General features: G+C 42.6%; 1 protein-coding gene across 1 annotated transcript; it reads left to right on the forward strand.

The window, feature by feature from the left end:
- Nucleotides 1-258: 258 nt before the first annotated feature.
- On the forward strand, nucleotides 259-7,413 carry LOC145795913 (uncharacterized). The gene is made up of 6 exons (XM_082880854.1): nucleotides 259-2,156; nucleotides 2,261-5,927; nucleotides 6,167-6,217; nucleotides 6,344-6,542; nucleotides 6,914-6,981; nucleotides 7,312-7,413. The coding sequence occupies exons 1-6, from the start codon at nucleotides 259-261 to the stop codon at nucleotides 7,411-7,413; spliced, it is 5,985 nt and encodes a 1,994-aa protein (XP_082736980.1).
- Nucleotides 7,414-15,053: the final 7,640 nt, after the last annotated feature.

Raw genomic sequence — 15,053 nt, forward strand, 5'->3', positions numbered from 1 at the left:
TCATTCCACTACAGCACCACCGATTGCCATCCTCATTCGTGTCTGTTCTACGGTTTTTTTGAATAGATCTATGATTTTTTTTTGAAATTTTTTGATCAATGTATATATATATGGATTCCGATCTAATGTTGTTGTTAGGGTATTATTGTTAGGGTTTTATTTGTTCAACATATATATATGGAATGGGTTAGTGAGAGAAGCTCTGACATCTCTCTAGAAAACTTTGTTTTCTAGGGTTCAATATCTCATTGATTGCCGATGTCTGGAGTTAATGCTACCATTACTGAGCGTATTGAGGGAGTAAATGCTACGGTCGAGGAAGTAAAGTCATCAGGTGGTGACTTAGGGTTCACCAAAAATAGTTTTGCGATTCTGACTGGAAGATCGATGGCTTTTGAAGCAGATGTTACAAACCCTAATGGCGAGGGTCTCTCTATGGCTAATCCTTCCATCATGGAGGGTAACCGAGGTGTGGATATTCAGATCGTGGATCCTTCTGGTGTGGAGTTTCAATCGCAGGTTGCCGATTATGAGGCAGAGTGTTTGGGAATCGAGGTTGTTTCGGTAACAGAGGGTTTTGATTCAGATCCTCCAAGAGATTCAAGCAACGTTCTGGGCAAGAGACCTGAGTCAAACTCGGAGAAACTCAAAGGTCCAATGTTTCCAGCTACGATTGACGAGCCATCGACGCCGACTGAGAATGCTATCAGTACGAGCTGGTCTGATATGGTGGAGGAAGAGTACAATAGCTTCCTAAATCTACCAGATAGTGTAGTTTTAGCGCGTAATAGAGGGGAACACAAGAATATCGTTGAAGCCTCAGTTCCAGTTAGGGCTTCTGATTCTGATATACAGATTCTGATTAGGGATGCTCCATCCTCCCAACGAGGAGGCGTCAGGGGGGGTGGAAGTTATCGTGGGGGAAGAGGAGGTCGAGGGGATGCAGGTGGTAGGAGATCTAACGAGTCTGAGGGCCAAGAACATCGCTCGTGGGCAAACATCACTGCTGCATCAACCCGGTCAAACATCAAACTCAGGTATATCCCTGCTTCTTCTTTTGAGGATAGTGTTGTGGTAAATATACCCCCAAGGACTGATCCGCTAGAGAAATGGGACTCCTGCCTAGTGGGTTATTTTGTGGATAAGGGAGTGGGATACAATTATTTGCGTAACAGTGCTTTTGGGATGTGGAAAACTCAGGGGCTCAAGGAGGTTCTTACTAATGGGGATGGGTTCATGTTCTTTATATTTGACACCCCTGATAGTTGCAGAGAAGTTCTTGAAGGAGGTCCATGGTACATAGGAGGTTATCTCCTTATTCTAAAACAATGGAAAAGGATGATGAAGCTATCTAAAGATAAATCCACAAAAATTCCAGTATGGGTGAAGTTCTTTAACATCCCCTTGGAATATTGGGATCCTGATGGATTAAGTAGGGTTGCAAGTGCAATTGGACATCCCCTCTTTATGGACCAGCTTACGGCTCGGGGTAGTAGGGTGGCTTTTGCTAGAATCTGTGTGGAAATTGAGGCTACCTCAAAACTGCCCACTTATTTTCAAATTAGACATGATGATGAAGCTGTTCTAATCCGAGTCGAATATCAGGGGCTGCCGTCTAGGTGTCAACATTGCCAAATATTTGGACATAGCACTCAAAAGTGTGTGTCTCAACAGGTGGCTAAGTTGATTTCTATGCAGAAGACATCTGAGGAAAATGTAAGTGCTCAAGACGAAGGTTGGACCACTGTCACAGCTAAGGGGAAGAGGAAGGTGGGTGATCCTGTGCTGGAAACTATCCCAGAAGTGGTGGAACTCCCAGCTCCAGCTTCTACAGCAGACCCAGTTCCAGCTCCAGCTCCTGAAACTGCTCCCACTGAGGTGGACTCATCTGATCAATCCTTTGACACTCAGGAGACTTCTGTGACCAAGAGCTTATCCGGGGAGGAGCAAAGCTCTGAAAGCAGTGATGTGGATAGGTTCCAAAAGAAGGTGTTCGAGATTGCAAAGCTGGTGGTCCCCAATGCTGCTGAAATGCTGGACACTGCGATTAAAGAAGTTAAGGCTAAAAAGGCGATCCATAGTTCTGCTACCCCATCCCAGCAGGTGAAGAACAGACCCTCTGGCAAAGGCAGCAGCAGCCAGAGGAAGAAAAAGAGGTAATCAAAGTTTCAGTTGGTTGTGGGTTTGTCTTTTTGTGGGTTTTGTCTTTACCTCCTTTTTGTGTCCCTATGAATGTAAAAATTGCTTCATGGAATGTTAGAGGTTTGAATGATCCCTCTAAACATAAAGAAGTTAAAAAGTTTGTGCTTAAAGAGAATATTCATGTCATGGGAGTTTTGGAAACCAAAATAAAACAGTCTAAAGAGAGTAGTATCTGTGTTAAATGTTTTGATCAATGGTCTATGCTCTCTAACTCACAACCAACTGAAACTGGTAGAGTCTGGGTGTGCTGGAACAATGTTTTTTGTGATGTTCAAATGATTTCTATGTCTAATCAGCATATTTTGTGTAAAATTATTGAATTGGCTTCCAATGAAATCTTTTATGCAACTTTTGTTTATGCTGAAAATAAGCACACATTGAGAAAGGTTTTTTTTGAATCTATGCTTGATATCTCCCGTGTTAAATCCAAAGTTCCTTGTGTTTTTCTGGGTGATTTTAATGCTATTAGATACCAGCAGGAAAAAATTGGGGGGACTTCAAATTGGACAAATGATAATGAGGAATTTAATTCTTATATTAATGCTTTTGAGCTGGCTGATTTGTCTTACGGTGGTTGCCAATTCACCTGGGCTAACAATAGGAGGGAGGGGACCTATATAGCTACCAAAATTGATAGAGTTCTGGTTAATGAGGCTTGGTTGGACAAATTTCCTGAGGCTACTGCCCAGTTTCTCCCCTCTGGTATTTCTGACCACTCCCCTGCTGTGGTCAATATCAGTGCCACCAAGTGCTCTTTCAAAAAACCTTTCAAATACTTTGATTTCTGGTCTCAACATCCAGATTTTCTGGGTACTGTTTCTAACACCTGGGGGCAGTACATTCAAGGGGTTCCTATGTTCAGGGTCTGTCAAAAACTCAGAAAGCTTAAAGCTAGTCTCAAGCTTTTGAATAAGAAAGACTTTAGTGACATATCTACTCGTGTCCAAATTGCAAAAACTAATCTGGATCTTATTCAATATAAACTTGACAAAGACCCTTTGAATAGTGTTTTGCAAGCCCAAGAGAGAGAGGATCTGAATAAGTATATTGAGCTTAGCAAAGTAGAAGAGAGCCTTGCTCTTCAAAAATCCAGAGTGCAGTGGCTTGGTCTTGGGGATAGAAATAGCAAATTCTTCTTTAGGTCTGTGAAAAGTAATATCAATAGAGGGAAGATTTTGAGTGTTGTCATGAGTGATGGTTCTAGGTCTACTCATAGTACTGATGTTCACACCTCCTTTATTAATTTTTATACCAACTTGTTTGGTACCCCTTCTGTGGATCAGTACCAGGGCCTTGAGAGGATTCAATCTTTGGTGGAAAAGAAAGTCTCTCTCTCTCAATCTGTTTCAATGTCCAAGCCTGTGTCTGAAAATGAAATCAAGGAGGTTTTTTGGTCTTTAAAGTCCAATAAAGCCCCTGGCCCGGATGGGTATTCCGCTGGTTTTTTTAAGAGCTCTTGGGATATTGTTGGTAAGGATGTCATTCTAGCTATTAAGTCTTTCTTTGACTCTGGTAAACTTCTTTCTGAGGTTAACAGTACCATTATAGCTCTTATTCCTAAGGTTCCTAATCCTACTCATGTTGGTGACTATAGACCCATCTCTTGTTGTAATACCATCTATAAATGCATTGCCAAGATCATAGCTAATAGAATTAAATTGGCCCTCCCTGATTTGATTGATCCTGTGCAGTCTGCGTTTGTTCAAGGTAGAAGGATCTCGGACAACATTTTCTTGTCCCAAGAGATTATGAGAGGTTACCATAGGAGTTCCCACTCCCCTAAGTGTGCCATGAAAGTTGATATTATGAAAGCTTATGATACTGTGAGATGGGACTTTATCATTGATATCCTCAAAGCTATGGCTTTCCCTCCTTGTATGATTACCTGGATAAAGGCTTGCATTACGAGTCCTTCTTTCTCAATTTGTATTAATGGGAGCCTTCAGGGGTATTTTAAAGGGGCGAGGGGTTTAAGACAAGGGGACCCTATGTCCCCGTATCTCTTTGTATTGGCCATGGAAATTCTTGCCAGAATTCTAGCTGAGAAATCTAGGAGCCCTTTGTTCAAATTCCACTGGAGGTGTGAGAAAACTAAAATTGTTAACCTTTGTTTTGCTGATGATTTGATGATTTTCAGTAAAGGGGACCCTGGTACTGTTTCTCTTATCATGCAGGGATTGGATGAATTTAGGAATCTGTCTGGTCTTACCCCTAATTCTAGTAAGAGTAATATTTTTTTCTCGGGGTGTAGTAGTGAGCTTAAAGAGAATATTCTTCAGATTGCCAATTTTACTGAGGGCTCCCTCCCAGTGAAATACCTTGGTGTGCCTCTTATCACTACCAAGCTTAAAGCATCTGATTGTCATACTCTGGTTGAGAGAATTACTAAGAGGATTAAAAGTTGGACCAATAAACTGCTTTCTTATGCTGGTAGAGCTCAACTCATCCAGTCTATTCTGTTTTCTATGCAAGTGTACTGGTCCTCTCTTTTTATCCTCCCTGAGAAAATCATTGGTGACATTGAGAGCCTCCTTAGATCTTTTCTTTGGTCTGGGGTTGAGTTGAAGAAACATAGTGCTAAGATTGCTTGGAGATATATCTGCAGGAAAAAAAATGAGGGTGGCCTTGGTTTCAAAGACTTAGCTACCTGGAACAAGGCTGCTATAGCCAAACATGTTTGGTACTTGTTTTCTGGGGGTGATTGTTCCATGTGGTGCCAATGGGTCAAGGTTTACTTGCTTAAAGGGAGGAGCTTTTGGGCTGTTAGAACTCCTAGTGATCCCTCATGGGTCTGGAGGAAAATCCTGTCTCTTAGGCATTTAATCTATCCTCACATCAAGTTCAAAATTGGTAATGGGGAAAATGTGTTCCTGTGGTATGACAATTGGCATCCGCTTGGTTCGTTGTGGCATAGGTTTGGTTCTAGAATTCTTTATGACACTAATCTTCCTGACAGCACCAAGGTTAGCTCTATAGTCTCTAATGGTTCTTGGAAGTGGCCTATCTCTAATTCTTGGGAGATAAAGGAGTGGATCTCTTCTACCCCTTTATCCTTCCTACCTTCCTTTGGCTCTTCTGATACTCCGTTTTGGAATTTGGCTGCTGATGGTGACTTCTCTATCCAGTCAGCTTGGGATTGTTGGAGGGATAAGGGCCCCAAAGTCACTTGGTCCAAACTTATCTGGGGCCCCCCTTCAATCCCTAGGGTTAGTTTTATTGTTTGGTTAGCCATCAATGAGAGACTTAATACTGGTGATAGACTCAAAACCTGTGGTCTTGTTACAAATCCTTGCTGCCCTTTCTGTCAAGATCCTGAGGAGACTCATTCTCATCTTTTTTTTAGATGCATATTTTCTTCTAGGATTTGGGGTGGTATCCTTGCCAAGAGTAAATCTAACTGGCCTTCTTTGCCTTGGTTGGAAACTGTTGATTTTGCTGTTAGATCCATCAGTGGCACCTCCTTGAAAATGATGATTCTTAAGCTATCATTTCTGTGCACTGTCTACCACATCTGGATAGAGAGGAATAGTAGGATCTTCAATAAGGCCCAAAAGCCTGAAGAGGTTGTTACTAACTCTATTATCCAAATGGTTAGGGGTAGGCTTCTTTCTTTGGAAAATGTTAAAATTTCTGCAGGTGATAATTGGCTTTTGGAGGAATGGAGTCTTCCTCTCAATCTCTTGCAGCAGCACCATACTATTGCAGCTGGCCGGAGAATGAGTGATGTGAGGTTACATACATTGAGGGTTGAGTGATGGTGAGCAACTACTGTGGGGTTTACTAACTGGGTGCTCCTTTGCAGGTTATCATGAATCCTAAATCTTCTCCTACATTGATGTGTCCGTATGGAGGGTTGAGTGCTGCGAGCTACCTATATATTTCCAGACATTGTGGGTTGAGTGATGAGAGACAATACACATACTTTATGCTAACTTTTATTATATCTTATATATGGTTTGTGCAGGTTCTTGGAGCTTTCAAGTATAATGCCCTTCTGATCCTTTCGAGGTATCATGTGAGTTGTGGGCCTAGTGTTGTGAGATCATATATGGAGTGGAGAGACATACTGTGTTGTGGGTCGAGTGAGGAGAGCTCCTATATTGTGTGTCTGTTATTTCTTCTCCTTTATGATTTACGACAGGTTCGCTTGTTGGTGAGGAGGTGTGGTGCTGCGTACAGTGCAGTTGCAGGGAATTGCTGCTGGCATCCTTGGTTTTTGGCGTGGAAGGGTGCTGGATACATGCTGCACATATTCGGGTGGCAGTATGAAGGGTGTGTCTGTACCATGGTGATGGCTGCTGCTAGCGCCTTGCTGTGCTACAGGAGGGAGAAAATCAGTTGTTCTTCATTGTATTTTTTGCATAATTTTGCAGTGTGTTTAGCTTATTCCTACGGGCTGTGTAGGAGTATTTTTGTGCTTCTTTGTGTTCCTAATAGCTGTCCTAGTAACCATGTTTCGGCTTGCACACTTTTTAACAGTTTAGTTTTGTTTTTGTTTCTCATTCCTAGCCCTACGGGATGTGTAGGGAATGTTGTTTTTGTTTTGGCTCGTGCCTTTTGTGGATACAGTGTCTAGGTTCTCTTGTTTGGTGCTACAGTAGCAGGAGGTTCTCTTCAAGACCATAGCCTCCTGGATCTATGCTTCAGTTTGTTCTCTTCGCCTAGGTTGTTATAATTGTTTATATTTCTTGTTCACTCTTCCTATTGCTAGATTATAGGAATGGTGAACAGGTTGTTGGCTTTTGTTCTGTCCTCTGTATAGCTGTGTTAGGTCCTGGGGTATGCCCCTTGTAGCTGTGTAAATTTTCTTGTTTTATTTTATCTCTTATTCACCCAAAAAAAAAAAAAAAAAAAACATATATATATGGATTCAGATCTAATTTTGTTGTCACTAACAACTTGTTAGGGTATTATTTGATTCCTAGATTCATTTGTATTTTTTTTGGCCATTTTGGTGCCTCATTCAATTTCTGGGTTTGCTTGAATCTCTCTCTTAAATTTCAATTTTCTTACAAATTTACTGGTAACCGAACCCAACTTTTGATTGGTGAAAAAGTAGAAAAAAAAAATTGTTTGGTAAAGTTCTGATTTTTGTATTTGAAAAAGCAGAGAAGTGGTCGGGGATTATTTGGGGTTGGGGATACAAGATCCCTGTTGGGGGGCGGTGGGGCTGATGGGTTCCCTGTCGTGGATCGAGGACGGGGAGTGTAATCCCCGGCCTCGGCCCGGCCCGTTGCCATTTCTAATGGAAGAAGCCATGACCGGTCAGCCTTTTGGCAAGCTTTTGGGCAAGCCTCCAGCAAACTGTCCAAGAATAGCAGATGGAAAACACAGTGACTTAAAGTAACAATACAAATCCAATGCAAAGAACATATAAATATAGATAAAATTCACATCATGAATTTCAAGTCAAGTTCTCTAAATCCCCAGCAGAGTCGCCATAGACTGTAGCTTGCGTTTCGTGCTCCTTTTGGATACGACTAGCCCTATAGTTCGGACGCCCGTGGTTCTGAATTTGATTTCACAAGTACAATGTGAGACAGTGAAAACAAAAAAAAAGAGTCCAAATCCAACAATTCTTTTTGGAAAATCAATGTTTGAATCAAATGCCAAAAATGGACTGCTTTGCCAGATTACAGAGTCGCCACCTAAATATTTTTGGAAAATTTAGGAAACCTAAGACTCGTGCCAGAGGGCATTAGTCCGTCATCACCAAAGTGTCTCGGCTCGTGAACTTAGGAATGAGAGGGAAAGGTCATGGATTGAGCACCCTGTTCGCTCAATCAAAGATCAGCCTCTACCAATCATGATGTAATTTTTATTTACGTTATATGCTCTTGTTTTGATTATTAGCTATTTTTTACTATATGTTGCACACAAGTATAGACTAATTTGCAAAAGTTGAAAAACTTTGATTTCATGTTTTAGTACGCGTCACTTAAAAAGGTGAGTTTGTTTGTACAGTAATCAATTTATCCCAATTTTTGCAATTAGCCTTCATCTACAGCATTCAAATAGTTATATCAATTAAGCACTTATCCTCATGGTATTTATGCTAGATATGGCAACAATCACATGCATGTGGTATGCTAAAGCAATAAATGCTCACCTTGTACTCTAAGGCAAGCCAAAAGAAACAACAGAGTTAGAAAAAATGCATGATCCTGCGCATACAAAATGACTAATGCAATGCATGCAAAGATGCAACTAATAGGCTGGGCTACTAATATGACATGTGAATCAAATCAAGACGTGTGGTTTAAGCACGTATTCAAAGAAGTATTTAACAAACAATGCAAGTTAGAATGATGAGCCGAGCTTTCATGCATGCAAGACAAGTGGATGCAAATCATGGAAAAAGCAAAATAAACATGATGCTTCTATGCTACCATCATAAGCGGAGAAATAAAAGGGAGAAAGAAATGGGGGTTGGAAGACATACACACGTTATTACAATTTTGCCCTCACGTAGGAGGGTGCGAATCAATGTTCGAGAGTCCGAATTAAACTAATTATTACAAAACTAAATGAATAAATAAGCTAAGCTAATTTTTCTTCCCTCTTCCTAACTAGTTTTCTTCCCTCCCTTCCTATTTTCTTCAACTCCAAACTAATAAATAAGCTGTTTTAATGATTTTTTCAGTGAATTCACCTCCGTTTCATGTATCTCCACTTTGTCCTTACTTGGTTTACCGAAAAGTACAATGTTTTAAATGAAATGCGAGCCTCGGAACATCGTTGAAGCATTTGGAAAAATATTTTGAAAGGAGGGTTTTAAGGTCTAAAATAATTTGGCCAAAATGGGGTGCAAGGTTTGGGATTAGAGCTTGAATCGAAATTTCTTCACTGAGAATTCAAAAGATTACACAGTGTAACTTTCATCATCATGTGTTCGGAATAAAGCGTCCAAGTCTTAAAGGCGGTCAAAAATGGGGTGTCTACAGTTGCCTCTCTTTGACCAAGCACGAAGTCATGAAATGACGTGAGTGAATGTCAAAGTCCAAAGACGACCCATTTTGACGAGGTCGTAAGACCTGGGCAAACAAACAAAATGCTGATGCAGTTGGTTAAACCCGAGGGTTGCCTACGTATCCCTTTGCAAGGAATCAAACCAGCGTAGTTCAGGGGCAGAATGCAAATGATACACAATGCAACGAAACAATGCAAATGATAAACAATGTAAGCAATCTAAGCCACGAGCAGTGTTTACCACACGAATATAATAAAGAAATGGAGATGCAAATCAAACTACGTTTTATATAGAAAAGAAGTGTGGATACGAGCCAAACGACGCCAAACACGAGCTAAGTGCCTATATCCTCAATACTAGCCTCAGCGCAGCATGGATGCTTACACATAACAGAACCATGTTTTAACGTGAAAGGGGTGCGAGCACCTACAAAACTATGTTTTTCGTAGAAAGAGAAAGAGTACAAGTAACTGTGTGGTTTGATATAAGTGAGGAATGATCTGCAGGGGAAAGATAATGATCCTAAATGCTGAGTGCAACAAGACAAAGTACAATGCAATGAATGCAATGGATGCAATGAATACGGGGCGCAAGCCGAAGTACGTCTTACCTAGAAAGGGCATGGACACAAATAGACCATATCAAACACAGAAAAGGTGCTGACACCCTTAATATTGGCGTCAGGGCAAAATGGGTACTTACACATGACAAAACTATGTTTCAACGAGGGAAATGTATGATCATATAGCAAACTAAGATTAACATGGAGAGGATGCAGGCAATAAAATGGTATGATGTAATGGATAGTGCAGTAGATGCATGCAATAAATTCTATATGCAATGCTATAGAGGTAATAGATAATAATGGATATGATGTAGTAGCTGGGAAGTGAAAGTACCTTACAGGGCAATTGGTGATGACTCACCTCATGCTGTTGGGGATCTTCCTCTTCTTCTTGTTGCGCTTTTAAACCACGGGTACTACTTTTCTCCCTGGCTATGTTTGCAACTTTCCCTATTCTCCAACAGGGTGACAGAGTAGGTTGGTTCAGTATCTAGAATTGAGGCGTATACAAGCTACCTTAACCTATGGGGCTGCCAAACATATTTCAAGTTGAGGATACACCTTTGGGTATTTAAACCAGACTTTAGTTTTGGAAATTCCAAACCTTTGCGTTCTAGGCATCGCCATTCGAACTCTAGTTTCCACTGTCTTAGTTTGTCTCCTAGAAACTCACTATAAACACAGTCAGACAGCTATACCAGACCACCTATGGCCGTTCGGGCACGACAAACAGCAAAAGAATTACACCTTTAGAGGATTTAAGGTCTCCTAGACCTAGTGAGTGCACAAGACAGTGCAGGTGAGGTGCACAAAACAGTGCGATGCAAGTGATGAATGCACAAAACAGTGCTATATGGGTGCACAAGACAGTGCAATGCAAGTTGCACAAGAATGGGGTGTATAGGATTTTAAAGGCTCAAAGTTATGGCATTCCGCTAAGGATTTCAAGCTCTTCACAAGCATACACTGTGGAGAAGTGGTTTCGAAAATACTCTTTTGATCTTGGGAGACGCTAGTGATCCTCTTCTAGTCACTTGAAAAGGGATAAACACTCTAGTCGGGGGTTTCGGAATTAGCACTCCGACGGGCAAGTCAGTCTTTAATCTCTGAATTGCTTATATTTTAAGTAAAGTGTAGTAATTCTCACATGCCTTTCTCTGGTGGGTGATCCCGTATTTATAGTATTTTCTTTGGGCCTTTAGGCTGGGCCCCTCCTTGTTCCGTCACATGTACCTCTACTCGGCGTCTGTTCTACTGGCTGGGATACTGGTTATTTTACTCGGCTCCTTGATTGGCTAGGGTATATGCCGAATAGAGGTTACGTTTTAGACCGGACACACTCATCCGTCCCTGTGGGTCTAATAAAATCTGGTTTCCACAATTGCCCCCCAAACACCCTACTAGCATCAGTTAGTCGGCGTGTTTGGCTTTTAGCCTGGGAAGTCAAAAATTCGGCGGTTAACCCTCTTACCAATGCGTGTCAGAATGCACACACGCTTCTTAGTCCTCGTAACGCTTTCCTGCCCCTTCGTACACTACTTCCATTTAATATGATTTGAAATTGTCTCCTCGAGTGTATGCCCTAAATGTTCAAAAGATATCTTACTCGCCCTCTAGTGCAACTTTATCTCTTCGCGGTTTCTACAACTCCTTGTTTCTCGCTTCTCCCTTTATCTCCTATAAGTCTTCTTCTCCTTCATTTTTGATCCCGCTTCTTTATTTGCTTTTAACTTTTCATAATCCTTGGGTTTGGCTTAAAAAGAATGGCAAAACATCTAAAAGAGCTCCTTTCGGCGGATCGAATCTCCGGCTTTCGACGCTATTTCTCCATCTCTGATGACGTCAATCTGTCACTTTTGACAAACAACATCACTGATATGTAGAGGGAAGATGAGAGCACAATCGTCTTTCCTCTCCTATCAATTGCTGAGGGCAGAGTCCGCTTCCCTCTTCACCCACTTTGGAGGGCCGTTCTTAGATACTGGGGTCTAACCCCTTCCCAGCCCAATGTCAATTTCTTTCGCATCATAATGGAAATCGTAGAACTAAATCGTCATCTTAGGAACAATTTAGGTATTCCTGCCATTCGGCACTGTTACGCCTTAGCCAAATCTACTGGCCGGCTAGGGCGCTACTTTCTTAGAGTTAAGGATACTGATCATCACTTAGTGACTATGCTCGCCAGCTCTGGCAAGCGTGTGACGACATGATGGTCGTTGTCCGCGGTAACTGGGAGTTCTGCGAAGGCGAAGATCGCCTAGACACGGTGCCGAGGAAAAAAGGCGAACCAGGTGGCCGATTAGATCACTTGATTGTCATATTCACATTTATATGTATTCGACACTATGTTCATCTTATCGTTTTGTTTGTGCAGGCCGCGATTTGAAGAGTGCTGGTTTCAGACGACGACATCATGCTCACAGAAATCAAAACCGCACTACAGTTCATCGGCCGTCCAAACCTTAAATAACAAGGGAGGGCAGCCCACATTCTCCTGTGGTATGAGCCGACTTACACAACGTTCTCAGCGGCAGATAACATTCCGATCGCACGAGGTGACAATCAACTTACTGCCCTCATCTTCCCCAGCTTAAAAAATTTGAGGCAGATCGGTTTAGAGTCATCTAATTCTGAACACGCGGAAGAACAGGTGGTCGAACCAATCGCCGAGGATTCGGACAGGTTAGCCGCGGAAGTTGACGAAGCAATCAATTCGGCCTTTGAGGAAGCCAGATTGAATTCTTCTGACCCACCGTTTACATCAGGCCAAGGAGACGTCTTCGAAGATACTTTTTCGAACTTGGGAGACCTTCTTGGCGATTACTCTGAAGCTATGGCTGGGGAAAATCTTACGCAGATGGCACGGAAGAGGAATGCCGAACACATGGCCGCCTGAAAAAAGGCCGAGGCCATCCGTTCCGAACTTGTCCCGACTGAGTCTGTTCAACTTATTGTTCTACAACATACTGTTGTAGAGGAATCGACTCAGCTTATCCTTGCCGAGACGGAAAAGGATGTCGAGCGCCCGATTACAGAAGATCGGCCGATTTCAGAGGATCGAGGCAAAAAAAGAAGCGCCGAGGACAAGGATGTCTCCGAAGAGGTCCTTGTTGATAAGCGGCCACGCTTAGAGGAGTAGGCTGTGGTTGCCTCTTTCATCATTGAACCAAAGATAAAAAAACATGCCGATCTCTTCTGAAGCGTCGGCTTTGAAAGATCCAGGTGTGGCATTGAGCTTGGCCGCCGCAGTCTCCTTGCCGGCTGACAAGGCAACCTTTCATGCCGAGACAGACTTGGCAACGGTAGCATTAGCTACTCAGTCGGCCTTTCTGGTACGTGTTTATCCTTGGAATGTGACAATTTTTTGGTTTGCATTCGATGCTTCTTGGTATGTGACGATCCTTTATTTTGCAGACAGTTGGAAGGATCACTGAAGTAGGCCGACGCCAGTGTGATGCTATCGAAAGGATTGGCTGTTTGCAATCGAAAGTCGATGGCCAAAGGAGTAGAGCGGAGTTTGAGGCAATGAGAGTCGCAATGGAAAGTGCACGGGCGAAGGTTGAGAAGGAAAGGGCCAGGACTGCTGATCAACTCAGGTCTGACGCCGAGGAGAGGGCAAACGCGAGTGAGAAATCGCTCAAGTCAGCCAATGAGGCACTTGCGAAGCTGGAGGCTGAGTTGGAAGGGTTGAAGCAAGCCAAGGAAAAAGCCAAATCTGAGGCTTCCGCGGTGTTCGAGCTTGGGAAGAGTGCCGCTTTTAATGATTACGTAGAAGAAGTCCCTAAATTTGAGAATCAGGGATTCAGACACGGCTGGCTCAAAGCCCTTGTTGCCGCTGGAGTTACATTGGCCATTCCAATTCCATACGAGCAGGTGGATGTTGAGTCGCTTGAGTCTGATCCTGAGACTTGGTTTGGGTGACATTCTAGTTTTGTTAGGCTATACTCGATTTCAATGTATGTTTCTTGTTAGTTGACTTTCATCTTTTTTGGATTTTCACATGTAAAATGTCCGCTGCTAGCACCCGATTTATGAATGAAAATTTTATATGCTCTCAAATTATTTCTCGTATTGTTTGCTCTATGAGTATATAGTTAAGAGAATCAGCAGTTAGATCAAAATGTCAAGATTACGTGAGACGGCAGACTTAACAACCGATTAAAATTAGGGGTCTGATTTAATCATAAACAAAATGAATTCATGACTGCTTTACAGATAAATCAATTCGTGGAATGGCTGGGGCATTGAAGCCATCTAGATTGATGAATTTGCCCTTGCCCCAGCTGGTTCATGAGCTTAGAATGCTGAATAACACGTTACTTATGAATCTTGTACTGTAGAATCGATTCGTGGAGTGGCTGGGGCATTCAAGTCGTCTAGATTGATAAATTGCCCTTGCCCCAGCTGGTTCATGAACGTAGAATGCCGAATAACACGTTACTTATGAATCTTACACTGTAGAATCGATTCGTGGAATGGCTGGGGCATTCAAGTCGTTTAGATTGATGAATTGCCCTTGAGCCAGCTGGTTCATGAACGTAGAACGCCAAATAGCACGTTACTTATGAATCTTGTATTGTAGAATCGATTCGTGGAACGGCTGGGGCATTCAAGTCGTCTAGATTGATGAATTGCCCTTGCCCCAGCTGGTTTATGAACGTAGAACGCCGAATAACACGTTACTTATGAATCTTGTACTGTAGAATTGATTCGTGGAATGGCTGGGGCATTCAAGCCATCTAGATTGATGAACTGCCCTTGCCCCAGCTGGTTCATGAACGTAGAATGCCGAATATCAGTGGTTGATGGGGCGATTGGGGCATATAACTCAGTCGGCATCGGGCTGTTAACGCTTCAATATTAATGAGATTGCCTTGGAGGTGCTGCCCTTGTAGGGAATAAATGGGCGTGTACTTCATAAACGAGCGTCCTATTTATGTGCATAGTCAGCAACTCAGTCCAGCTCTTTGAAAAAGATTAAACAAGTGCGAATGTCAAATAAGCTTTTCTTCAACAACAAAGGTGAAGTGAAGACGCTAGCTGAGCTAGGAGGTGGCATGAGTCAAAGCGGTGAACCTTCACGCTCGGGCAGTAGGACTTCGAGGGATCGGGAGAGACACCAATCTCCTCGTCGTCGAAGTAGGTCGCCCAGGAGGGACAAACAGCAACAGCGTAAGTCTCCTCAACCCCGTCCTGGAAGGGAATCCGATGCAACTCCTCGCCCATTGAGTTTCGCGGTCTTCATGGGTAATAGACCAATGATAGAAGCGGATTTGATCATTCGAGATCCAAATGTCGCAGTCGAGTTTGCTCGAC

Source organism: Camellia sinensis, chromosome 7 (genome assembly GCF_055761805.1).
Source record: "Camellia sinensis isolate YWXY chromosome 7, ASM5576180v1, whole genome shotgun sequence".
In the NCBI taxonomy this organism is placed as follows: Eukaryota; Viridiplantae; Streptophyta; class Magnoliopsida; order Ericales; family Theaceae; genus Camellia; species Camellia sinensis.